The sequence below is a fragment of the Asterias rubens genome, chromosome 6 (genome assembly GCF_902459465.1).
Source record: "Asterias rubens chromosome 6, eAstRub1.3, whole genome shotgun sequence".
Taxonomy (NCBI): domain Eukaryota; kingdom Metazoa; phylum Echinodermata; class Asteroidea; order Forcipulatida; family Asteriidae; genus Asterias; species Asterias rubens.
In genome coordinates, this window is record NC_047067.1 from 4462850 (window position 1) to 4490741 (window position 27892).

At 38.4% G+C, this 27892-nt stretch overlaps 1 protein-coding gene across 1 annotated transcript; it reads left to right on the forward strand.

The window, feature by feature from the left end:
- Nucleotides 1–92: 92 nt before the first annotated feature.
- On the forward strand, nt 93–27802 carry LOC117291473. Its single transcript, XM_033773195.1, has 15 exons — nt 93–708; nt 14479–14611; nt 14989–15182; nt 16254–16367; nt 17196–17282; nt 17935–18020; nt 18580–18688; nt 19374–19460; nt 21456–21570; nt 21743–21801; nt 22577–22708; nt 23932–24081; nt 25267–25386; nt 25935–26757; nt 27360–27802. The coding sequence occupies exons 1-15, from the start codon at nt 535–537 to the stop codon at nt 27590–27592; spliced, it is 2616 nt and encodes an 871-aa protein (XP_033629086.1). The 5' UTR covers nt 93–534; the 3' UTR covers nt 27593–27802.
- The last annotated feature ends 90 nt before the right edge of the window (nt 27803–27892 follow it).

A 27892-nucleotide genomic window follows, 5' to 3' on the forward strand; every position in this document is an offset into this window, starting at 1 on the left:
GGGGAAGCCCCCTCCACCATAGAGGGCGCTGCATTTGTTGCAAGTTGCTTCCTCATCCGGGTTTTATTGTCATTGTCATGTCCATGCTGCAGCGTGCACTACATGTAGTTACTATTCGTTGACAGCCGAAATTTAGACGGTAAATTAATCATTGTTATGGATTCTAACACTACAAAACTTGTGCACTGACTGTTCCAAAATCTGATGTTTCATCACGTCGACATGGACGTTGGACGGTGGGTTTAATGATGACGAAACAACAAGTTTTAAGCAGTGCCTTTTCGTTTTCCCAGCCAGGCAAACTTTAAGTTTTTGCCACTCAGTCAAGGTTGGTTATTCGCAAACGTCAATGAAGAATTTACACATGCTACAGTTCAATTTCACTACCAATGATGCACGCTCCTTTGCCCTTGCATTTATAAAGCAAAACACTATGGAATGAAATTTTGTTTAGAATAAGACAATTCGGTTTCTTACAACCAAGCAATATTTCGTGATCTTGTAAACTGAGTTAACCGACGGAAAATCCTGGTCATGCGGGTGTATTTACACGGCGAAGTGAGCCAGCCCGGTCTGTGTGTGAGTCCGAGGGTACGTGAAGAGAGATGGAAACGGTGCCCGGATGCGGGGCTCATGGACGGCAGTGTTCCTACCATCGGGAACGGCGTGGCGAGCATCACCGGATTGGAGCCTGCAGTGTGGTTTAAGGTACTTAGCTTCTGTTATAGATAATCCTTTATAGAAAACAAAGTTGCATTCTCAAACTTATATATTAAGAATGTATGGTTTATTGTTTGGACCATTTAATTATGCCAAATTAACCCAATTAAATGCAATATTAATGGTGGTCTTGCTTGAATTGAAATTAAATTTTATTAAATTAGTAAATTTATACTATAATCATTCATACATCATTGGTCTTATAAATGAGAAATTATTTTTTAAGTGATGTTCAAAATATAATTTAGATTGGAAAAGTTTCTTTATGGTGCCACCACTTTTTTAGTCGATATGAAATATTAATAATATAATATAAATTTACCTCATTGAGATATCCCTTTTTTTTTAAAATTAGTGAAAAAGTGGTGCAGCCATACGGAAAGTTATCCTCCAGATTTCCTGATTGTCTTTCAAACTTGTTGTTTTATTTAAAAAAAAAACATTTACGCAGCATTGAAATGTCAGCAATCAAACAGGTCTCCAGGCCTCTGTAAACATTTACTTCATCAGGAGACTGACGATGACTAGAGCAAGCTAGTCGAAACGTTGAGACCAATTTCAGAACTGACTCCGCGGCAGTACAGTTCATTACGATCCTATAAGCTAAAGTAGTAGTCCAGTCTAATTTCTATACCATCCGCCCTGGTAATAGTTAAAAAGCAGGACAGTTCTTTTCAGAACTGAGAAGTCTCCCGAACCTCCGATTATCTACTCCACGGCAGTAGAATAAAGCAAGACAGTTCCATAAGAACAACTCTACCTGGCAAGTAGATACACACATGGTGTTACCGCAAACCAAATATACATTGATACCTCACCATGCAATGCCTCAAATCCTATATAGCTAATTTTCTATTTTTTAACTTTGAATGTCAGGCAGATTGGTTGGTTTCGCCTACTCCTAGAATATGAGGTTCGTTCCGCTATCATCTCCACAATAGCGGTACGAACTTTAGTTCTATGAGCAAACTTGCTACATAAATCCTATCTGTGTGAAATTCTGAAGAAAAGAATGGACTGGGAAGTAGAACAAATGTAGAAATTGTTTTCCTTCTTTATTTTAAAACCCTGTGGCAGCCAAGAAATAACTTTTTTTCAATCTTTGCTAAAGACCTGGGCCCAATTTCATGGGTCTGCTTACCGCGGAATTCAGCGCTTACGTCCACGATTCCCCGCTTACGCGCAAGCGCTCAGTTTCTGCGCTAGCCTTGTTAGCGTAGGATCTCTAGTAATGCGGAGTACGCACGGGCAGAAGCCAAAATTCGCCGCTAACCCGTGATACGCTTGTCGTCTAAGCGCAGAATTCCCTGCTTCCGTAAGCGCCGATTCTGTGCTTACGGTAAGCAGAGCCATGAAATTGGGCCCAGATGATAGAAAAAAATGAAATTATATAGCCTGTTGCTTGAAGACAGTAACTTGGCACTGTCACTGTACTCCTTAAAAAGTTAAACATCTGCAGTTCATACCTACATGTAGGCCAGTTTGTTTGTTTGTTTGTTTGTTTGTTTGTTTGTTTGTTTGTTTGTTTGTTTGTTTGTTTGTTTGTTTGTTTGTTTGTTTGTTTGCTTGCTTGCTTGCTTGCTTGCTTGCTTGCTTGCTTGCTTGCTTGCTTGCTTGCTTGTTTGTTTGTTTGTTTGTTTGTTTGTTTGTTTGTTTGTTTGTTTGTTTGTTTGTTTGTTTGAATGATCTTCCCATCAAGGGAACTCGGCAAACTCCCACAATGGATATAAACACCAAGCTTGCAACAGCCAATGTCCCTCACAAACAAATGATTATGAATTGAAGATCGACAAGATTGCATCTTCCCTGAAAGTCAACATTTTACATCTTTATTATGGCATGGTCATTACCCTGCCGGTTTTAAAAAGGACCATCTCAGACCTTGTTACCTACTCTTTTATTCCCTTATTTTATCATACATGTGTTTCAGCTGTGAATGGCATGCATTTTAGTAACTAAGAGATCATGGGTTGAATTTTGATCCCATTTCAAGTTTACGTGACATACCGGTACATGTACAGTGTGTTATTTGTGCATCCTGTTTACATTAAAGGCCTCAGTTACTGTAGTTTTCCTTTGTGGCCGAATTATCACCAGTGTGCCATAGTATTAAAGCCATTATACACTTTCGGTACAGAAAAAAAAAAAAAATGCACAGATTTACAAATAATTTACAGGGTTTACAGAAGGTAATGGTGAAAGACTTCTCCTGAAATATTAGTCCATGAAATGCTTTACTTTTTGAGAAAACATTAAACAATCAATTCTCGATATTAGGCCTATAGCGAGAATTACGGATTTATTTTAAACACATGTCATGACACGGCGAAACGTTCGGAAACAAGAGTGGGTTTTCCCGTTATTTTCTCCCGACTACGATGACCGATTGAGCCTAAATTTTCACAGGTTTATTATTTTATGTATAAGTTGTGATACATGAAGTGTGAGCCTTTGAACAATACTGTTTACCGAAAGTGTCCAATGGCTTTAAGGGCCTTTCAACCTGCATAATTGTATTGTCTTCATGCTACTGTGCTGCACCCAAATCTTATAATTTCTAAGCTGAAAGGATCATCATAGGCAGGGCATGCAAATTCATCTTTAAAAGCGCAAGACCATTTTCATTTTGCAAAGGGCACTTCCACTTGAAAATCTTAGTGTCAATGGGAAACTTTTGAAGGGACACCAAGGCAGAAATCAGGGGCATCGGTGGCCATGGTCTGTTTATAATTCCAGTCCTGTCCTATAGAGAATTCCTTTATCGTTTGGTTGATAACTGAGATGAGCATGCAGGACATGAGACACCTTGTTTTTGTGATGTCACATGCAGACTACTTCCCTATATGGACAATGAGAGTAGAGTAAATCCTGTTGAAACGAGTCATGAATATTAAAGGGGGACCACAAAACCAATATGGATATTTTATTCATGCAAATAAAACAGTGATTCAAGATTTGAACTAGTTCATTTCATAGTAATTTCATGATCTCAATCACAGTTGCAGGCCTGTATGCTTCGGCAAGAGCACCAAGGCATTTTCTCCTTGGTAAAGGGCACCAAGGCAATGACCAGGGGTCATGGAGGCAATTGTCTCCGTTGCCTCCGTGACATATCAGATACTTAGAAACACTTATATCCACACCCCCTCCCCCTCTATCAGTCTTATGATTGACTGGCTCCCTCCTCCATCTTCCCTCCTGCTCAGTCCATTGGAAGGTCAGTTTCAGACACTGTTTTTTGTTAACCTGCCAGCCTCTCTTGAGGCCTAGATTATAAGCTGCAAATTATTGAACTCTTTCTAAACAAAATATGGGTGGGTTAGTGGGGCACAAGTTGCAACATGTAAACTTTATGGAACTTTGTCTGCTAACCATTTTCTGTTCTCCCAACCAAGTTTTTTTCTGTGGTTAGCAGTTTGTTTGCTAACAGGCTGTATGACTTTTGGCCCCTGTTCCGATTTCAAAGAGCTGCTTAATAATAACAGAAAGTATTTCTTAGCACATTTCTGCCAGGCAAAAATTAAGCAGGACATTGATCAGTTACATGAGACATGGTATTTTGGCTGGTAGCCTTATTCTGATTTATGAGCATAAATTTGTTGTGCTTAGTTTCTATGAAACCAGGGCCCAATTTCATGGGTCTGCTTAAAGGGTTAGCTGGGAATTTGCTAGTGAGCGTGGGTACTCCACTTTAGTAGGCCTTCTTTCCGTACGGCAAGCGGAGAATGGTGATCAGACATTGTATGCACAGAATTTGGCGGTAAGCAGAGCCATGAAGTTGAGTCCGGCACTGCCTGGCCTTAGGTAGGACATTAGTCTCCATTATGTCCCAGGTCAGTTCTTTCCTCTTCGTCTTGTGGTTTACACTCCCAGGGTTTTACAGTAGACAATCTGCCCCCTCCACCCCTCCTTGCCAAGAGGTCGAATCTAACCACAACTCCCTCCCCCCCTCCTCCTGCATGCTAAAAGAGGGTGTGTTTCATGGGCACCTGTTATGTTTGATGATGTGGTGGGAATTTTGTAGCTGTGTTTGACGTCAATGTAACTTTTCTCTCCAGGTTTTGAAAGAAGGGATCTGCCACTTAAAGGTTTCGTTTTGACTTCTTCAAAACTTTCGTATAGGGATTTCAACAAACTGAGTGAAACAACTCAACTGGTTCTTATGCATGTACCAATTAAAGAAAAGCAATTTTGGGGCCTATTTGTTTTATCATGTTGCGTTAGTCATGGGTTTACACAGATTAGGCTATAATTGTAAAAAGTTACATAAAACGCACTCAATGCTTCTGCCAGAGTAATTAAGTTAAAATCTATATCAAGCCTAGAATTAATCTTTGAGAGGACAAAGCCATTTTCATTTTGCAAAGGGCACTTCCATTGGAAAATCTTAAAGTCTATGGGAAACTTTTGAAGGGGCACAAACGGCCAAGACCAGGGTCAACAGTGGCCTTGGCCTCCATGTAATTCCAGGCCTGCTACATGGAAATCAAATTATTGACCCATTTCACCTGACGTCATCATCAGAAAAATCTTGAATGCGCCATACTGGTGGGCAATTTCACTGTGCGTTTTCATATAACTCTATGCCGTGCGTTATGCAGTGAGCATTTTACTAACTGCCCACCAACATGGTGAGCGTGACATCATTAATCACCACTCAGCTGAAAAGTGTTGTAACATCTAGAGTAGAGAGAAGAGGTGGTTAAGGCAAGGAAGGCAACTTCCTTGATGCCCCCTGGTCATTGCCTTGGTACCTTTGAAATGCTCTAGTAGAAATTTACAATTTCTTCATTAAGTTAAGGGTGCCCTTCAACAAGGAGAAAAAGCCTTGGTGCCCTTACCCTATAAAAGAAAAACATATAGTAGGCAACAGTTTGATGTCCAGGCATATTCTTTGGTTAGTCCAGAGGAAGGAATCCAGTTTCTGAGGTTGTCCCATATTGCCTTCCTTCAGAGCGGATGCAGGTCCTCTTACCAGTATGATGATAATTTAATCAGGAAGTCATGCTTTACACTAGGTTTGTAGGGTTTAATCCCAACAGTATAGAAAAGGAGAATGTTTGAAAAGGGGGTTGGGTGTCGCTTGACTGACAATCAGAATAACGTTTCTGCCCCCTGAGGAGTGGTGACTATTTGTATTTGAGACAGTATGTTTTCAGTTTGATAACTCAAGTGTGTGGGAGTTTGTGTTTACTTCTAAGTGCACGTCTACCCCTCTTCCTCCTAGTTTTTTCTTCGTTATTTCGGGGGGGGGGGGGGGGGTAACTAACCAGGACTTCTTTTTTTGGCAGACAACGATAAACAACAGCTTCATGTATGATGACAAAATGCATGTCATAATTTCCAGCCATGGTAATTTTAAATTGAGTGCAGATCTAAATTAATTTGACAGACAAAGATAAACAACAGCTTCATGTATGATGAATAAAATGCATGTCATAATTTCCAGCCGTGGTAATTTTAAAATGAGTGCAGACCTAAATTAATTGTCAGAATGATGAAAGAAGTTGTGTGTTTATAAGCACCATTTATTTCATTTTTTTAACACAGTTCTGTTGAAAGTGTTGTAGCATCTACATTTGAGGAAAGAGCTGGTTATAAGAAAAGCTCAATGAATTTAAATAATCCACAGTACTTGTCTTTCTTTTCTGTTAGATACAATCCAAGTAAAAGTGCATATTGTGGAGAAAATTGTCCATCTAGGAACCATTGCAATAAGTGGTGTTATTTTGTTTCAAGGTGTTATTTTGTTTCAATGTGTTGTACAATTTGTTTTACTCTTGTCTTCCACTATGTGATTTTAAAAACAGTTTGACAGTGCTTCCCCACTGCTACAGGAAATATCCACAGACAAAACTTGAGATCAGCGAACAACTTGTGAAATGCCAAGCTAAGTGTACAGTATGTGTACAATGTATCTTGCTAGCTACAATACAGTACTAATTGAAGGCATTGTGGGCAACCTAGAGAGAGAGAGAGAACTGGAGGGGGGGGGTAGAGCTTAATTTGAAGAAGATTGTGTAGGATTTATAAAAAGCACTAGGCTTGTGCCTGCTTGACTTAATTATGAATTAGTGACATCACCACCCCACAGATGTCAATGGGTCGATGGACATGCTTGATGTCATGGATGTGGACATCCATGTACAGTCTACGTGTGTATTTTGTTCAATTGTAAGTGGAAGGTTCGTGATTGGGTGATAGTTTTCTTAGATACAAGCCTGTTAAGAAGTGCTCTAAGTATGAGGCTCAAAAAATGGCTGGAGGGTCCTTCCCGATAAACTTTGCCCAGTGAGATTGAGGTAAAACCTGATTTGTGTTTTGTTCATTGTGAAAGGTTTTGTTGTTAATAACTAGGAAATCCGCATGTGGCGAGGTCCACAGAAACTATAATGTCAATGAAGATAACATTTGATTTGATGTAATTAATTATAATAATAGGTCTGGGCTGGCAGTCAATAACATTTTCCTCTTTTTATGGAAACAAATCATGTCAGAATATCTTTTTATCAATCTTAAAATTGTCAAACTCACCCAAGTCCACACATCCTTTGAAAACAACATCCCCCTCCTCCCAAATCAATAGATGTGCTGCAATACGCGTCATCGACCGCCTTCTTTGATGTATTTTACACGTGGAAGGCACAGGAGTCATGCGCAGTGCGTACACGCGTGCACTTTTCAAGTGTCAAATACATCAAAGATGGCGGTCGATGACGCGTATTGCAATCCATCTATATTACGCCCAAATCCTTCAATGAAACATGATGATTACCAACTGAAATCATTTTGTGATGTCATGCAGTGGGATGGTGATCCTCCATTACAGACACAGTGACTCATGGCCGACCATCGTTTGCGTAGGTTTCTCTCTAATTCAATTACGAGTAGTGACATAGACTTCGCCTTTAAATAGACTGTACACTCAGTAAGTTGGGTCCAGTCGCCTACTGGATCTCCCCCTGACTACACCGGAGAAAGTGAGCTCATTTTTACTCTAAACTTTTTCCAAACATTCTGACAAACGTACCTAATACGGTTGTCGGTCAAGTTGCGTCACTTCGGTGTGTCTAAGGTTCATACGATTATTGGTCTAATCATACTTTTAACTGCACCAAGTTGTGTCACTTCAGTGTGTGTGATGATTTCACCATTTAAACGTTTCCTGTGTGACAAGAGTATTTCAATGTGAGTATTACAAGTATTTTTACTTGATAACGTGACAAAAGTTGACGAGCTTGTAGCTTATATCTAAGTTGAGTGTGATTTCTTTCTTCTTTGGTGATGGTGTACAAGATTGACTGTCTAAAATCTAAAATACAATGTAAAGTTCGTAAGTAGTTTTCCACGTTTTTGACTGTTTTGTTTTGAGAGCAAAGCAACACTCACCAAACTTTTGCAAAATAATTTTAGGTTTTAGAATGGCTTTTTCTGGGCTCCATTTCACAAAATATAATCCTACATTAGGACTAGTCCTACATTCTAGTCCTAATGTAGGACTAGTCCTACATTAGGACTAGTCCTACATTAGTACTAGTCCTACATTAGGACTAGTCCTAATGTAGGTCCTACATTAGGACTAGTCCTAATGTCTAGTCCTAATGTAGGACTAGTCCTAATGTAGGTCCTACATTAGGACTAGTCCTTATGTCTAGTCCTAATGTAGGACTAGTCCTACATTAGGACTAGTCCTACATTAGGACTAGTCCTACATTAGGACTAGACCTAAGACTTTTTCAAAAACTTAATACTAATACTAGTAAGGAAGAGTATTTATAACACTAATCTTAAATCTTTGAGAAACACTAGTGTTTCTATGCCTTGTTGTTTTGGAATGCCCTGTTTTAATGTGCACACCCTCCTATTTTTATTCATTCTTATGTGTGAAGATTTAAACAAGAAATGTGAAGGCCCTGTTTATCATTACGCTTTATGTTTCTGGCAAATTTACTCAACCTGTCTGAAATTTCAGCTTCATTTCTAACATCCTTTTTCAGTAGATACACATATTTTGAGAACCTTTTGACCAGGCTCCACTTCGATGAGTCAGATTGTTGACTTTTAGTTAGCTCATTAAAATAAATAAGTTTCTATCCTCAGTTTCTTTTTGGTTCTGAACCACATCCTGGTTTTTAATTGAAACAGTTGCCATATTTTATGATGCATGTTCCTTATATAGAAAGGAAGAAAGAAAGTATTTTCATCAAACTAAGCAAGCAGGTTTTTTTCCATAATAGTTTAGGCCTACATATATAGATAATCTTAGACAAATGTAGTCTCCTTCTTATGTTCTACACCTTATATCGTCACCATTTTCAGGAACAGGCAAGTTCTTCAGAAAATCATTACATTTTGGCCAATCAGTGTTTTGTACCTTTTAGATGTTAACATTGAGATCAACATTTTCCAAACATTTCAGGTGATAAAATTTCACACTTTTACAACAACACTAATAAGCACAATGGTCTATTGTGTATCTTGGGAACTTTGAAGATTGGAAGCCATTTTCCAGAAATAAAAAGATATTGCTTGCTGTTCCAATCGGATCACACATCGGGAAATGTTGTTGTTTTTGGTGTAATTTGAATTTGCCTTAGCACTACTACAGCAAAAGCAACAAAGTAAAAGCTGCAAGCAAACCCTACATTAATGTTGGTGCTTTAATTCAAACCTGAAAATTAGACTTAACTCCAGAACTAAAACTTTGTAAAACTACCTGGAGATTTCTTGACCCTTTCTTCTCGCCCTCATTTCCCGATAGGCTGAGATAAAAATACATTTTATTTTGTTTCATGGGGGCTGTCTATAAATAGTCTATGACATCTGTTTGAAACCTCATGAGATTTCAAGATTATTTTTATAAAGTGCACTTATGATTTGCACTTGATCCCCAGACAGTATCCATCTTGAGTCAAGGAGAGCCGAGACTGACAGGCAATCATCCTTAGTCATTCGGCAATGTACGTCAGACACTAATCAGAACAAGCCCGTAGTTAGTTTTTAAATAGCCTCTCTCTTTATTTTCAAATCTTGTTATAGCTTGGTTGATGACGTGCGTGCATACTGTACAAGGTGTTCTTAATGTCAGTTGACCATTTTGTGCTGATTTTTTTTGTCTAGTGGTACAGGCATATTCCACTTTTTCATGGCAAGCCTGTGGTTTGACAGTTATTTTGCAGATTTTAGAAACGTAATTCCAAAGTTATTGTTACCAAGTTACGTGTACTTGTTTGAGAAGAATGATTGTAAGAACAGACTTACAGTTACAGGCCTGTATGCTTCGTTTTTGAAAGGCTAATGGCTCTAAGGCAGTTTCTTCGTAGTAAAGGGCACCCTATGAGGAAATTATGAATTTTTATTGAAACATTTCAAAGGCACCAAGGCAATGACCAGGGGGCATAGAGGCAATCGCCTCCGTAGCCTCCGTGAAGTATCAGGCCTGCAGACTTACTTACATAACACACACAACAATCGATAGTATTAATAATTTTTATTTTGATATACTGAAAAAAAGATGGTTGAGAGATGAGACACACCCAAATTAACATCATTATTTTAACTGAGCATTTTTCATTGCACATTCCCAGGATGGATAAAACAAACCTTGAAAACGGGGCAACATCAACTTCATTCTATTGTATCCCAGTATACAAAAAACAACAAATTCCTTCATTACATGGTGTTACCGCAAAACCTTTTCAATGACCAGGTTTGGCTGTCTGGATGAACCAAGGAATTTGTTATAGAAAATTGAGAGTATTGGTTTTTTTATTTGTGTCGTCAAATAAGTTTTTGGTCTATACAACATCTACAATGTTCATTGTAATCTCACTGCATGCATGACCCTGAGTAGAGAAAACAACAAAGAATAGTTTAGCTTTAGTTTTTGTCTTTCAAAGTTTTGTCATCAATGTATATTAAGCTTGGGCGATATCACGATATTATCGAATATCGCGATATTAATTTGGAAACGATTTCGATATCAGATGGATTTGGTTTTAATCGCAATATCGATATATCGCGATAATCGCGATATATCGCGATATCGATTAAATATCGCGATGTATTTGCTAGCTGAGACATCTTGCACCCCATAGGTTTGGAGTAAAACCAGAAGAATAGGACATTAGAACACCTCTCTTATGCTATGACTCTCTTCTACAACTTTCACTTGGAGTTTGAAGACTGATGATGTCAAATTTAATTAATCGCGATTATATCGAATATCGCGATATATTGTCGGCGATATATCGTGAATAAAATATATCGATATCGCCCAAGCTTTTAAATGTATATACATGTGATTTTTTTTTATTTCTTTGTTTATCTGTTTGTGGTTAGACTTGTGGACAAGTTGTTAAATGTATGTAATGTTCCGACTCTATAGTCAGAATCTCCCCGCAATTCCTGCGGTATTCTCGCGAGACTGCTGGCAAGGTTGGCAACCAACGTTACTGTGAGAGCAGTGATCTCGCTAGAGCACCGCCACAACCCACTATCTCACCATTAACGATTTGTCATCAAGTCTAGTTTGTGGTGGGTTTTTATTTTATTTTTAATTTTTTGTTTTGTTTTTTTGAACAAGTTGTTAAATGTCTGTAGCGTTCCGACTCTATATTCAGAATCTCCCCGTGATTCCTGCGGTATTCTCGCGAGACTTGACTAGTTTAGACAAAGCAAGGTTGGTACATATAATATACTATATATACTATGTATATATAGTGAATTAAAATAAAACTGTTAATTTTGCTGTCATTTATTTCTGATGTATTGAACATCAATACAATGTGTTTTGTTTATTCCCGACATATCTGACTTGCGTAATTAGTGAATAAGTCATGCCCCCCCCCCCTTTTGTGGATTGTTACCGCCCCCACCATCAACGCCACGTCGGGAATTCAAACATATCGTCGGCAAAAAGAGTCTGGTCCCTAACTACACGCGCCTAGGTACCAGGCCACACAGTACACACGTCTCTATATGCACACAGCCAGGGGGCCTGACGGCTCGGGTTACCGACATGACGTCACGTTTATGCAAATGAAGACTCCATTTTAGGGGCGGGGTGGGTTCCCCTAATCTCTTGAAAACCATTTTTAAAATACTTGCGCATTTAGTAAAAAATAAAAAATATTTCAGGTTTAAAAAGTCATGTTTAATCGTTTAAATGAAAAGAAAAAAAACTGCAGCCACCCTTTAAATATCAGATAAGTACTGGTCCTCTTTGAGAATGATTGTCAAAGTTTAAGTAAAGAAAAATTATGTTTTACAATCTCTGTTGCCACAATTGAAATAAGCTTTCATTTGAAAAGGCTGCATACATTTTACTGGTGCATTCTGTCACATTTGGTTTGGATGTTTTTACTTTAAACTAGAGTTCGGAAAGAACACTATTAAACATTATTAAATTGTATAAAAACTGAAGGTTATTGATAATTCATGTGGAAATAAATGTTTCTGATATGAAATAAACGGTTGGTTACTTCAGTTTGAATATATCCCCTGCAAGTACATTTGCATTGCATAACATAACAGTATGATAACTCAAGTATACAATGTTGTTTATTTAAGCAACAATGTAAAAAACAATTCTCTAAGTCTTGGTCTAGACAAGTGCTTTTAACATTTCATAAGTAGGTGATTTTCCTAGTATTGCATCAGACAAACCCATTATTTACTAGAATAAATATATTTTTAAATGTTTTTGTGTACACTGTTGTAGAACCACCGTTTGAACAATAAATTGCGACACTAGGATGAACTCGAAGGGTACACTTCCTGGTTGGACCTAGTTACAATATAATGTTATCTTTAGCGAAGACCCATTCATTTATTGAACAATCCTGCATTAATGAAGACCATTTTTATCATCCAGGTTTTTCGAGGGGAATTTATTAAATTTTTTGTAATTCTTTCGTCAGGTTCAACTCACATGAATTGTGTACTGTGCCTTTATAGAATTATGAGTGACTGATTGTCCTTTATCTCCTTCGCATCTCTCCCCTTTATTTTTTTGTAATTTTAGTCAATATATTGTGTATTAATGGAGGGACAGGAAAATACCCCCAAAATTTCGTTATAACATTGGAAATTTCAAACAAAGGTCAAATTGTGTGAAGGCTTTGGATGAACAAACCCCGTTATCTAAATTGCTCACAAAAAGTAAGGAAACTTTTTTCAATCCAGTATATTTGTTATTATTTACTACTCTCTTTGTGTATGGTTTATATCAGTGCAAAGTGGAACTGTTCCTCTTTAAAATGATACCACAATTGCATGAATACATGTTGCTGGACTTGACCACGTTAATGAGAATGAGACAAAGTCACAAATCAAATGTGCCAAAATTAGCAATTTTGTGTTACTGTGTGAACAGTCAAATTGACACTGTAATTCAAACAAGCAAGACAACTTACTGATCTTAATCCACGTTATTGAGACAAGAAGTTTGGTACAGAGCAAGACAACTTACTGATCTTAATCCACTTTATTGATACAAAAAGTTCAGTAACGAGTGGATGATCCGAAGGCGTTGATGAAAGCCTAGCACCTTCTGATGCGCTGATGATGAGGGATGGCGTTCCATTCTTCATTGGAACCTGGTTAGGTCAGCCACAGTTGATGTGTTGGGGGTTCTTGCGCGGACAGCGAGGCCAAGTTGGTCCCACAGATGTTCCATGGGATTCAGGTCTGGACTGTTAGCGGGCCAATCCATCCGGTGCACCCCAACATTTTTCAGGTAGTCAGTCACCAGTCGGGCTCGATGGGGGCAAGCGTTGTCCTCTTGAAATATGGCATTTGGTCCAAGAGTCTGCAAGTATGGGACTGCAATCGGCTGTAGAATATCGTCTTGCAAATACCCATCAAACAAGGTGTTTTTCATGAGATGAGGGTAAATTGTGTCCGATGAGCTCACTGGTGCAAATCATTGTGTAAACCATTAATGGTTCTAAAAAGCTTGATCGGTTTGATAATGAGCATTACCTATTGACCATTCACAGACAACGGTAATTTTGGCACAGTTGATTTGTGACTTTGCCTCATTGTTACTCGTGTAGCCAAGTTCAGCAACATGTAATCATTGCAAATGTGGTATCATTTGAAAGAGGAACAGTTCAGCTTTGCATTGATATATACCATATACAAAGAGAGTATTAAATAATAACAAAAGGCCTATACTGGATTGACAAAAGTTTCCTTACTTTTTGTGAGCAGTTTAGCAGAGACATTAATCATACTTTGTCAAGTATCTGGTTTGTAATGGCCCTCCTACAAATTATTATGATTGTTCTGGTTTATTCATACAAGGTAGGCTGCCTCAAAAGAATTGCTTAAATATAACCATATTTAAACTTTGCACGGGGTCAAAAATAGTGTTACTTAAAACTGTACAACAAAGTATAGGAGCATACAAACAGCACAAAACAGTGCAATGTTGAAAAACTGAAGACCAAAATAAATTAAAACAAATTGAAGACAGATTATCCAGAACAGTTGGTCTTATAAAAAGTACTCACTTGCACTTATATTGTACATGTAAACCAATTGAGATTTAAAGAAGCAGACTGTTTCACCATCATCATATGTAACTTTGGCTAATATTAGTATTTATTTGCATGCATTGTACCTAACTGATCATTACTTTAACTACCTTCATTTGTTTTGTGCCCAGTGAATAAATTCGTTGTTTTATTGCATTACCATGACAGTATTGTTCGACTCCTCCTTTGATGAGGTTTTTTTCTCGTCTTGCATTAGGTGCTGATCGTTGATGCAGTGTGTTTAGATTTCGTCTCTAACAGCCTCTTGTGGACAACCTGCCGATATAAACTCTGCACCCAGAGGATCATGGGAGATAACGGGTTCCAACGATGCAAGCATGCTCATGAATGTGAGTGACATTGACCCTGAATTGGACAGGAATTGGTTTCATTTTTTTCTTTTCTTTTTCAAACATAAAATTAATACTATCGTGTTGATATTGAGATTTAAACTATCGTAATCTTCGGCTTATAAATAAGCCACTCAGTGTTTAAGCTGCAATAAGCCGAAGATTACGGTAGTTTTATGAGAAACGACCGTGGAGTAATTTTGTTCTAGGAAGAAGTTGTGGGTCTATAAAGAACCAGATATGAGAACTGTGGGAAAGTTTGGTTCAAAAAGAGTACTTGACTGTGCATCTTGAGAAGAAGTTAAACTTAAACGCTACAGTAGGGTTCAAGAATCGCCCTCATTTTTCAATGTTCCAATTGCTATGTTTCTGACCAGGTCTACTGAATGAAGACTTCCACCTTCCTGATGTGGATCTTGACCGAGGTCTGGAGTTGGCTAAACACATCTTAGTACGACAGAAGGAGGATGACCTGGTCGACTTATTGCACCTTCTACATGTCTATATTCTACCAATCATAAGGCTGCATTCAGAAGACAAGGAGCATGTGACCGAGGCTTTAACCAATCAGGTGATTGGAGCTTATGATTGAAGTTTAAGGCCGTATCCAAATTGGCATCTATAGCTACGGCTACGGCTATTGCCAAGGGTGTTGCTAAGGACGTCCTTACCTCAACACATGATGACGTGGAAATCTAGCCGTAGCCGTAGCTGTAGCCGCCATTTCGATGTGCTATGTACAGATATATGCGAGCCTGAAATTACACTCAGGCCTTCGGAGGCCATGGCTCCTGTTGCCCCTGGTCTTGACCTTCCTGCCTTCAAAAGTTTCTCATAGAATTTAAGATTGGAAGTGCCCTTTGCAAAGTGAAACTGGCCTTGTCCTCGCAAAGATGAAGTTCCAGGTCTGCAGTGTTCATATTTGACTATACCCATAGCTGTGTGGCCAGAACATCTTGTCACCCTTCAAAGACAGTGGACACTATTGGTAATTATCAAAGACCAGTGTTCTCACTTGGTGTATCTCAACATATACATAAAATAACAAACCTGTGAAAGTTTGAGCTCAATTGGTCGTCGACGTTGCCAGATAATAAAGAAAGAAAAGACAAGAAGTCGTGTGCTTTCAGATGCAAGTTGATTTTGAGACCTCATCTAAATTGAAAGTCTCGAAATCAAATTCGTGGAAAATTACTTCTTTCTCGAAAACTACGTTACTTCAGAGGGAGCCGTTTCTCACAGTGTTTGATACTACCAACCTCTCCCCATTACTCGTTACCAAGAAAGGTTTAATGCTGATAATTATTTTGAGTAATTACCAATAGTGTCCACTGCCTTTAAGTAATACATGATGTGCATCAAAATCTGTTATCATTTTTAAATGATAACAAATTTTGATGGCTTAAAAAGCCTTTAAGAAAAACTCAACTGGGGTAAAAGAACATCAGGCCACATTACCTCTTGGTTTCGTTTTATCTCTTTGCAATTGGTCAATTTAGCTAATAATTATCAAGTAAACAAACAATCAATGATCAATTGACTAAATAACCAAATAATCAATCAATGAGTAAATGAAGTTGGCATTAAACATGGAGGGTAGATCAGGCTGTTCACTTGTAGCCTATGACTTGTCTGATTTCAGAAACTAGAGATTAAAAAACTTGACACTGAGATTGACCAGATGTCAGACCAGAGAACAAAGATCAGGGAAGATATGAAGAAATGGAGGGAAGATATCTGCAAAGATCTTCAAACGGTAAGTTCAAGGATGTTGGAATTAAAGAAATAAATATTTTAAAAGTACTTTGTAATTTAGTGGCCAATGAACTTATAGCGTAAAATGTACTCTCCCCATAACACACCAATTCCTGACCCTGAATCAAATCTTCCGATATTGTTTTTTTCAAATCACTCTAGACCAGCAGTGTCTTGTAATATGTACATGTAGTTATGGACTGAGAAGGCGTCGGCTGAAGACATCTTCTCGCTCAACTGACTGATTAGCCTTTAATCAAGGCGCACACGGCACACCGGATAGCACGCACAACCCCAAAAATGTAACGCACGAAAAAAGACTATCACCGCGAGCGGCGAAGCCGCGAAGCGCCTTTACCAACTCGTTTTGGGGCCTTATGTTTTTCTTTACATTTGCCAAAATTTTGGTGGGAGAAAATGTAACGAATTTGCATCGAACGTTCTTGTGACGTCATGCAAGTAATAGTGGCTTCTTAATGGCCAGCAACTCACCATGCTAATGCATAATGCATTACATTTTCTCCCACCAAAGAAAAACATAAGGCCCCAAAACGAGTTGGTAAAGGCGCTTCGCGGCTTCGCCGCTCGCGGTGATAGTCTTTTTTTCGTGCGTTACTTTTTGGGGGTTGTGCGTGCTATCCAGTGTGCCGCGTGCGCCTTGACTAAAGAGTACTGACTGATGGACTAATGTACTTTAAATAAATCCCACTTTACATGTACAGGACTAACTAGGTACCAGTCCAACCCCTTCCCATGCCAGTCCTTTATGTTTTTACTAGTGTTATACTTTATTGTTTTTATTAAACAATAAATCAATTTTTGATTTCAGGAGAAGGCAATTGTTTCATGCAACACAGCCTTCTTGAAGCTTTTATGCACACATTTGGAAGTTGACATCAGAAACTCTTATGTAGAGGTGAGCATTGTTGTATTTGTAATGTCCCAAATGTGTCGTCATTATCACTTTTAAGTTTAGCTAATATTAATGTGAAATATAAAAAGAGCTTAATTTGTTCTTGTAAATTACAACTTCACTATACTCGGTTTGCGCTACCACCATGTGTAAAGCTACTTGCCAGGTAGAATTTGTTCTTTAGAGACAGTTCTCTAACTCTCCCTGGCAAGTAGTTACACACATGGTGTTACCGCAAGCCAAATATATCTTCACTATACTCCTCTGTATTTTCTGAACATTTAAAACATCAATTCCGACTGGTCAGGATTATCAATCTCGTCTCGTCGATGTTCGCAATAGCACCAATGTGTAAATCTCTTTTGAGTTGTGTTGGTTCTGAAAAGAACATGTGGTTGACAACTCGACGTTTCGATCCGTATGCTCTGATCGTTTTTCTTTCTCCAAAAGACGATCAGAGCATTCTAATATAAAGTTGAGTTTTCAACCCCATTGGTACTTTTCAGAAGTGATTAAAACATGGCGCTTTTGCAAATCTCACCTGATTATCACTCCTACCATGCAAAACTCAAATCCTTCTCATAATTATCTATATATTAACGTACTAATTCTTTCCAAAAGTTATTTGTGTGATCTTTCATTGTATTTACTTCAGCTCGATTCGTGTCAGAAGAAAGTGGAGGAAGCCAAGTTGAAAGTTCTTAGAAAAGAAGGAGACAATTATATAACTCATCTAAAAAGGTGAGAAGATAAAATTAGCTGTTGCAAACAACTTACCAAACAAAAGGTGTGGTATAAATGCAAAAAAATCACTAGTTAATGGCCTGGCGTTTCAACCCTAGCAGAGTCTTTCTCAAAGGCTAAAAAGGTTACACAGAACTTACAGAAATGACTTGCCATCAATTGTTAAAGAAAAGGTTCTATAAAAAGGTTCAACATAAATGATTTGCCAATAATTATTATACAAAAAGTTTAACAGATTAATGTTGTGGTCTTATCAAACAATTTACAATATATTGACTTTTCTCACTATAGAATTGACAAATTGTTTTAATAGATCAATGATGATAAAGTTTGCAAGTTTGCATTCAGGGAAATATTTCTAACGCCTTGAGTACCTTGTTTGGTAGATACGTGCGCTATATAAGACTGACATAAGCCTGTGGTGAAATATAAATAACGAGAAAGAGGTTTTAGAGGATAGTTGTTTAGTGTGTATATTCAAAACTTGATTACTCTATTTTGCTTATATGAGCTTATAAAATTAAAACTGAAATACTATTTCTTTGGATTTTATTAGAGTTCGATCAATAAGAGACCGGGTTGCAGAACGTATTACCAAATCATTGTTTGTTGTTGAAGAAGTTGGTCTGATGGTAAGATTGAGCAAGTCACCGGATAACCAAAAGGTAGTAATCTTAAGTCATCTTTTTCAAACTTTTATTACATTGATGTGTGGTAGCACTGTATACTCAGTACTTTCCTGAGTCTTGTGAAATAAACATCACAGGCATATTACTCGGGTGGGATTCTTGCCACTCTAGAGCAGTGTCTTACCAACTTTTCCTTTTTTTAACAGGACTCTGGGAAAGTACTGAGTATACAGTGCTAACACACATCGGTGTATGAGAAAGAAGAAAAATTTTAATATTCTTCATCCCCGATGCAAATTTAACGTGTTATTACATGCACATTGGAATTCTCCTGTGAACTCTCTTTAATTTTCTTGTAGAAAAATTATGTCTTGTATTCATCACAGAAAGATGGAGTACAGCTGTTAAAAATGGAATTCTTGAAATATGAAAAAATCTGATTTCAAGAAAACCTTTTTGTGTCACTCCCAAAACTTTTAATAGAAACATTTCTATGGAGTGGCACAAGTTTTTTTTTTTCTTAAAATAAAATTTCAAGAACACAATTTTTAGCATTGTGTATGTATATGTTATGGACAGTTATAAAAATTATCATGGACAGATGGAATGGTAATTTCTGTAGTTCATTTAATTTGATAAATTAACTCAATAACTCAGAAATGATATGAACTTTTATATTTATTTATATTATATTCATTGTTCTATTGTGTTTTACCTACAGTTAAATGAGATGCACACAGCATACATCAAAACACAGGAGGGATGGGAAAGTTACACAAAAGATTTGTCGGAATTACAAAGGAAAAAGGTATAGCATCTTTAAGAAATGCATAAGTTAATGTAGTAGCATAATATTGGATGCATTGTGTACAGAATGGCAGAATATAATCAGGAGGTGAAATCTGGACTGTTCCATTTCATGAGGGGAAGCGGATTGAAATGGAACAGTCCAGATTTCATTGTGTGGTTATATTCTGCTTTATTCATGTTATTGTATACAACGTTTTAAGATATTTTGTTGATATTTTGTTTTACTACACCGCATACATGTTCATGACTTAGAGTAGAGTTCATACAGGGGTCGATTTCACAAAGAGCTAAAATTGGTCGCAACTGCAAATCAGTCGTAGTTGCTTAGTAAAGTGTGATGTCACAATGCAAATCACTATGGTGATACTGAAATTTGTCTTACGATGGATTTTATTGCTTTGTGAAATCGAGCCCTGGTCTATTCTTCATCACAAGCCAGTTGCTATTTTTGCTATTTACCAGGCGCGCGCGTGAGTATTCACTTGTATTCTACTTGTCATGCGCATATTTACCTTGTGCTACCGGTAAGCCCGTGCGCTATTCTACTTGTCATAGGTTCGTGGAACTGTTGTACAAACGCACGAACATCGCTCTCGCGACATCCAACACATTAACAAACTTATCATATGCACTCTATATCACAGTCATCATTTTCTCTTGCTCCAGATCATGTGCCGGTAACTGAATATGTACGAAGTTGATTAAAATAAATACACCATGTTTTTTTCTGGATGACTAGTCGATATGAGCTCTCCTTGGTATTGGATGTTGGCAAACTAGTTCCCCGGCTTGGCCTCGATAACTAGTTTGTCAAATTCCAATACCTTGGGGAGCTAATCGACTAGTCACCCTCAAACCATATTATATTTGTATAATTAAGTTCATAATTTATTTCTGCAAAAAAATAATACAAGGTTTTGTGCTAAAGTTGCTGTACTTTGCGGTAGTTTTGTGCTATTATTAGCGCACAAAAGGAGTTAGTTAGTGCTATTGTTGTTGGATATGAGAGGCGTTGGTTAATGCTAACGTTGTTGGATATGAGAGGCGTGGGTTAGTGCTAAAGTTGTTGGATATGAGAGGCGTTGGTTAGTGCTAATGTTGTTGGATATGAGAGGCGATGGTTAGTGCTAAAGTTGTTGGATATGAGAGGCGTTGGTTAGTGCTATTGTTGTTGGATATGAGAGGCGTTGGTTAGTGCTAACGTTGTTGGATATGAGAGGCGTTGGTTAGTGCTAAAGTTGTTGGATATGAGAGGCGTTGGTTAGTGCTAAAGTTGTTGGATATGAGAGGCATTGGTTAGTGCTAACGTTGTTGGATATGAGAGGCGTTGGTTAGTGCTAACGTTGTTGGATACGAGAGGCGTTGGTTAGTGCTAAAGTTGTTGGATATGAGAGGCGTAGGTTAGTGCTAACGTTGTTGGATATGAGAGGCGTTGGTTAGTGCTAACGTTGTTGGATATGAGAGGCGTTGGTTAGTGCTAAAGTTGTTGGATATGAGAGGCGTTGGTTAGTGCTATTGTTGTTGGATATGAGAGGCGTTGGTTAGTGCTAACGTTGTTGGATATGAGAGGCGTTGGTTAGTGCTAAAGTTGTTGGATATGAGAGGCGTTGGTTAGTGCTAAAGTTGTTGGATATGAGAGGCGTTGGTTAGTGCTAACGTTGTTGGATATGAGAGGCGTTGGTTAGTGCTAACGTTGTTGGATATGAGAGGCGTTGGTTAGTGCTAAAGTTGTTGGATATGAGAGGCGTAGGTTAGTGCTAACGTTGTTGGATATGAGAGGCGTTGGTTAGTGCTAACGTTGGATATGAGAGGCGTTGGTTAGTGCTAAAGTTGTTGGATTTGAGAGGCGTTGGTTAGTGCTAACGTTGTTGGATATGAGAGGCGTTGGTTAGTGCTAAAGTTGTTGGATATGTGAGGCGTTGGTTAGTGCTAACGTTGTTGGATATGAGAGGCATTGGTTAGTGCTAAAGTTGTTGTTTATCTCTGTGGATAGGTTTGTGCTACGAGTGTACGAGAAGCTTTGTTTACTACCGAGGCAGAGCTAAAAACTGGTGCTGATACTACAGGCGTAGAGTACATTTCAACAGGAACTGAACAGGCCACTGATGGTAAGAATGGCTCATATGGCATTGTCCAATCATCAAATAATTCTAGTTCTGTAAGTAAGGTTGCTTGTAATTTGTTCATCTACTTACCCATTGTAAAATATTTTTTCCTTACATAATTTCAAGTATTTCATAAATTCATTAGTGTGTCATCTGTTTTCTAATTTGTTGACAGTTTTGGGACCAAGTCATCTTCCATCTGGCTGGGAAACATTGCAGAGCCAAGTTGTAAAGGTTATCATTTCTTTATTCAAGTTTTGTGATTGTTATGTTTTGGACTGGGTAAATTTAAAAAAATTGGGGGAACTTGAGGGACTTGATCCAATGACCCTGCATTTTAACGTGCTGACGTTCTAGCGACTGACTTATCGAGCCCTTATTGGCGGTCTCCCCATTTTGTCAATATGTTTATTTGGGGTGAAAGTCAAAAGCCATACAACCGTTAGCTGCGGTATAGCAAGAGATCACACCCAAGTTTATGATACAACCTGGGAAGCGGCAGTCAGCAATGGTCAGGGGATCACCTCAAGGGGGTGAAACGTAAAATAAAATTAAAAAATGAACAAAGAAATTGGGGGAAAAAAGGGAGAATGCCACCATAGTGCTAGATAGCTTAGTTGGTAGAGTGCCGGCACAATTAACTAGAGGTCATTGGCTCAAATCCTGGCTTATAGTCAACTCGTTTTTGTTCACCCCCAATATATGTACTCTTGCTTAGTTTTGGCTAATAACCTCCAAATATTCCTTTGCAACTTAACATTTCATTTTTATAATAAATTTGATTAATATCTTGGAAAAAGACTTGCTTTGCCACACAGTGAAAGCCCCAATATTGATTTTCGGTGACTCAATACATTTTTGGGGGGGAGCGATTTTGCACTGATCACCCTTGCACAATTTCCAATAATTTGGAGAACAAAGCAAGTTTATGGTTAACAGCCAAAACTGATTTTTTTTTTTTTTTTTTTTTTTTTCAAACTGAATTTTTCTTTTCCTTTTTTGATTACAGAGTTTAGAGTACAACCCTGTTATAAGGCAACTGCATTATGACTTCAATGTATGGATACGAAGATTTTGTACGTCAGAACTGGAAGACCAACGCCATGGATCAAACTGGATGGGAAAGATACCGTGCACACATGTATGCAGGGATTTCATTGAATAAAATTTCATTACAATTTTTAGGAAGTTTAAGGGCATTTTTTTAAACTGAGATTTCCATCAATAGAATGATGACATATTTGAAATTTCTGCAAAAGTCAAGTCTTGGGTAATTTTCTCTTTAAGTCGAGTCAAAAGGTACATTTAATTTCTAGCCAAGTCGCCAGTCAGTGAAGTTGGCAACTCGAGTCCACTGACTCAGGTTGGCATCACTGGTATATGGTTGGATTCACTAATGTTTTTCACTTGTTTACTGTAGTAAACAATAATAATATAATAATAATAAATAATAATAATAATAATAATAAGACTTGTAATGCGCACATATCCACCCTGCTGGGTGTTCAAGGCGCAGTAAAACCAAAAACCAAAAACAAAAACAAAACACAACACAAAGAAAAAACAGACACAACAAAATTAGTCATTGAAAACCTGTGACATAAGATAAGTTTTGAGAAGAGACTTGAATTTTGCAGTACAAAGACAAGATCGAAGATTAAGTGGTAGAGAGTTCCAGATGCGTGGCGCGGCTGAAGAAAAAGACCTGTCACCCCATGAGTGTCGAGACTTGGGTTCAATGAGGAGAAGCATAGAACTTGATCGAAGCTTCCTTGATGGAGTGTAAACTTGACAAGTGCTAGATAGCTTAGTTGGTAGAGTGCAACTGTTCTCTTACCAATTCATGTGGTGAAACAGACTGGTTCCTTGCTTTGATTATTAAGGTTGTGACTATGTTGGGAGGCAGGGATTCCATCAAGGCAGCAGGGCTCACTTTAAAAAAGACTGAGAACAAAAACTTGCTAAGCACAGAATAGTACTGCGTAGCAGAAACAGGTTACCAGCTAAAATAAAATTAATGTTGCATTGTTGTTGATGGTGCCCCTCTAAATATTTTGCTAAGCAAGGAAATTTTGTCTAGTGGCAATTTACTGCTTTGCAGCTTTATGAAATTGGGACCTGTGAATAAATGCCTATTATGTGAATGGTAACTGAGTTCAATAATTCCATTCGGATCAAGTTCACTCCCCTACACAACAACCAGCATCACTAGCCCTCCCACTAAGTCGACGCATACACTCATAGGTGTTCATAAATGCAGGTAGGAGTTCCTCCCTCCCGACCTGACCTCTCATTGAGTGTTGTTCCTGGAAAGGGGCTGATCAATTATTCCATCAAGATCAAGAATACTTTTGTTTCCTCCAGGTTGAAGATTCATCTAATGTTTCCTGTTTGAGAGTGTCACCGGACAAATTCAGTCGAATTCGGCAGACGATCAAGGAGAGGAAGCCGTCAGCTCACTTCCAGGGTCTCACAAAGACTCTACAGAACGAAGTCTTCCTACACTTCCAGCAAGTAAGCAGATTTTTTATTTTGACTACACATCCAACAGAACATTAGCACCAATAGCAGGATGAATAGGGAACAAGTAAGCTTGGGCGATATTGCTTTTATTATCCCACGATATATCGCCAAAAAAGTATCGCAATAGTCGATTAAATCGCGATTTATATTTGAAGTCTTAACTTCTGACATTTTACCATGCCTAATTTTCATGCTTCTACATTCTAAACAAATTGAGGTATGGATCTGTGAGGTGTACTGTCTACCTATGGTGTTGTATATTTTAAAGTGTCTACTGCGCATGACTGTTCTTACATGTGTGTATATCCTGCCCATTTCATTCTAGCTAACCAATAAGCATCCATAATGCACATGGGGTGACCTCTCATTCATAAAACGGTTGTGGATGGGTTGTGGTTTGTGTAATATGATCCCGTTGTGGTCTGCAGTTCGGAGGTGAGGCAGCGCACAAGGCTCCCACACAGGGGAGGTAATTGATACATTGTGTTACTTCTGAAGTGTTTGTGGGAGGATGCCTGGGCGCCTATAAAGTCTTTGATGTTATTTTTTTTTTCAATTGGGGAATCTTTTGTTGGTTCTGGGACTTGATATATTTTTTGTTAACAGCCCATTGTGGTTGCAAGACGTCTCACTTAGGGAAGACATCGTGATATTTCATCAAAACTTTGATTTGTCGATAATTCGATTAAAAAAAAATCAAGACGATAAGGTAATCGTTTAAGAAATATCGCCCAAGCTTAGAAACAAGAAGAAATGCCCAGTTTTATAGTGTGAGAGGAAAACCATAAAGTGGAAAACCTGCGCGATCATTGGGGACTGAAAACCCAAACGACATGCAAGGTTCCGGTTTGGGATGGGATGCGAACCTGGGATGGGGGTCTTCACAGAGGTGAAAACCTACTAGCTGATCCCCTTGATATAGCGGGAAATATATCTGGAAATTATTGGGGTCTTATTATGAACTTTTGATAAGAATTTTCCTTTCTTTAAGCAGGCCTGTCTTGGGGAGTTTGGGGGATCATAATTTTTTCACAAATTTATGGAAATTTCTTTGCTTCAAATTCAAATGATAAGAGTATTGGCCTAACCCGGTTTTGTTAGATCATACTTCAGTTTAAAAAGATAAGTTGTAAATATAACGTTTGTTATGAAATGTTTCTTTGTCCTTCTTTGCAGGTTGTTGATAATTTAGTCCGAGATGCTGCTGTGCCTTCAACATGCTTTTCAAGACTGTGGACAAGTTATGAGAGGTGCTTCTTTAGCAGAAGGGGTAGAGATGTCCTAAGACTATATCAGGTGATTTTTTTATTTTATTTCAACTTCCCATCCAATCCTCAAACCTTTTGCTAACCGAGTTCAGTGAACATAGTCACTAAATCTGTTTTGATGTTCACCAAAATTCTCTTTTCTTCCCCCATCTATAATTAACAACCATTGTTTATGTTTCAGATTCTTTCTTAGGAATGTTTAAGTTACAATCGTAGTTTGGAAATATCATTTTATAAGGGAATTTATTTTTTATGTTTTTGTAGTTTTCATAGAAATACCCTGTTCTAGGTCATTGCGGGTGTTTTTTTTTTATACTAAGTTTCTAGTGTATTGATTATATGTTTCTTAGCTTGTAATTTTTCTGGTCAGATCTTGAAATAAGTCATTTATTTTTATTTAGTGTTTACATTTTTAATCTGTTAAAACAACTGACCTGTTATTTTTGTCTGTAGTGTATCTTTGTAAGTATCGCCTTTTTAAATTGTAAAATGCATCAAGGGATCTGTGATCCGCAATGCTATATAAATGCTGTTTTATTATCATTAATAATATTCCTAAAACTTTATTTCCTTTAGCGAGCCTATGCTTCAGAAACCAAAACACTCAAGGCCACTTTACCGGAAGTGACGGTGCGAGATCTCGAGCTGGATGATGAATGGATTCTGAATATCCTCGGTCTTTACGCACCAGATTTCAAAACTTCTTCAGTGACCCACGACTTTGAACAATTATCTGTCCAGCCACAAGTCGGAGAGGAGGTGAGAGAGAAAACAGATGATGAGGAAGCTGGCGAGAGCCGGCCTAGGGAGAGACTTGAATCAGGGATTGATATTCACGATGAGGAAGGAGTAGTTCACAGAAGGAAAGTATCAAGGACATGGGGTCAGAGGTACTCCAATCGCTACACCAAGATCATTGACTTAATGTGGGTTGAAACCCAGGCAAAATCAGAGCGATCATCCACCTGGAGTGGTATTGAGCGAAGCAGTCGTGGGAGTTCTAGGTTGGAGGATAGCGATGCCCTGTCCATGGCGACGTCAGCGCCCGATGTGAAATCACCGCGCGAATCTAACCAGGAACCCTCAATACCTATTAATATCCCTAACACAAACAGTAATGCCACGACATTTACACCGATCACTAGTCTGGTGGGGGATTCCGGGGTGTGTCTGAACAAGGAGGGTGAATCGGTGGAGACCACTGGATACCACGATCCGTTGGGGCATTCGTGTCAAGATAACCCAAACATCCGTGTGTTTCTTGAGAGGTTCCAGACTGCGTACCATTGCTTTCGGGTTGTATTACAAGACACTGTTCCAATGGCTAAGCTGCAGTGGCTGTATCGATGCATTCAACAAGTCAATTCAACTGCAGAAAAACAATCTCAGCTCATCTTCTGTAAGTATTACTTTTTCTTGTTTGACAATCTACCATTGGACTATAGACAAATAAATAAATGTGTTATGAAATATCTATGGATAATGTAAATTATTTAAGAAGAAGTAAACAGGGGTTTTCTTTGGGAAGGGGATCTTTGAGATCTTACTCACATTAATGTGAGTATTCAAGTTCCTATTTAACTACACTTTATTGTGCAGCTCGTATAACTACAACAAAGTTTATATTGCTCAGAGTGCTGGGCTGAATTTCTTGGCTCTGGGCAGGCCCACCCGGCACCGTCCATCGTGACTACAACTCAGGTTGTTTTGTTCCTATTCGTACGTCCTCTCTTTGTTTGTCTATCTTATCTCCGTCTGTCCTTGGGCTGATTACTGCAAGCCTTGGCTTGTCAAATTAGCCTCCATACTGTTCATTTTGGTTTACTGTTAAGATCTTAAACTACTCTGTTCGCTACTATATATACATTCTGTAATGCTGTGTTTTAGACAGTAAGGAAATCATTTAATTAATGAATTAATTAATTATTGTATGGAAGTATTTTTGGCTGGGCATAATTGATGTGTATTTATTCAAGTTTCTTGATTTTGTTCCATGTCTAGGTGGTAAATGTCGAATGCTGAGTGGAGATGACCTATTGACCTCTCTCATCTTATTTCTCCTCCATGGTGATATTGATGAAGTTGCCAGCGGTTACCACCAGCTGATGATGCTTCAAGACTACCTTCCAGATTTCTTAGACAAGGGACACTTTGGTTTTACAGTGCTGCAGTTCCTTTTGGCTTATAGTTACATACTGAGACATGCTGAAAGAGAAAAAGGTATTGATCTGTAACAAAGACATCCTGGATACAGGGTTGTGTTTCTATTAATCAGGAACAAGTACGATTAGCTTCCCTGGGTCGACCCCAATCTGCCCCCGTTACGTTCGAATTGCTTTGACGTAATTCCAGGGGCTTACCTGGGTCAGACCCAAGTGCCCTGCTTGTGGAATGGATCACTTGGGGCGTGCCCGAGGTGCATGACGTCACCATGAGAGGGTGAGTGATCGTTCAATTAGCTCTTGTCAGGGGCTCACCCGAGTGAGCACCGCGAGGTCAACCCAGGGAAGCTAATCGGACGCACACTTTATTGC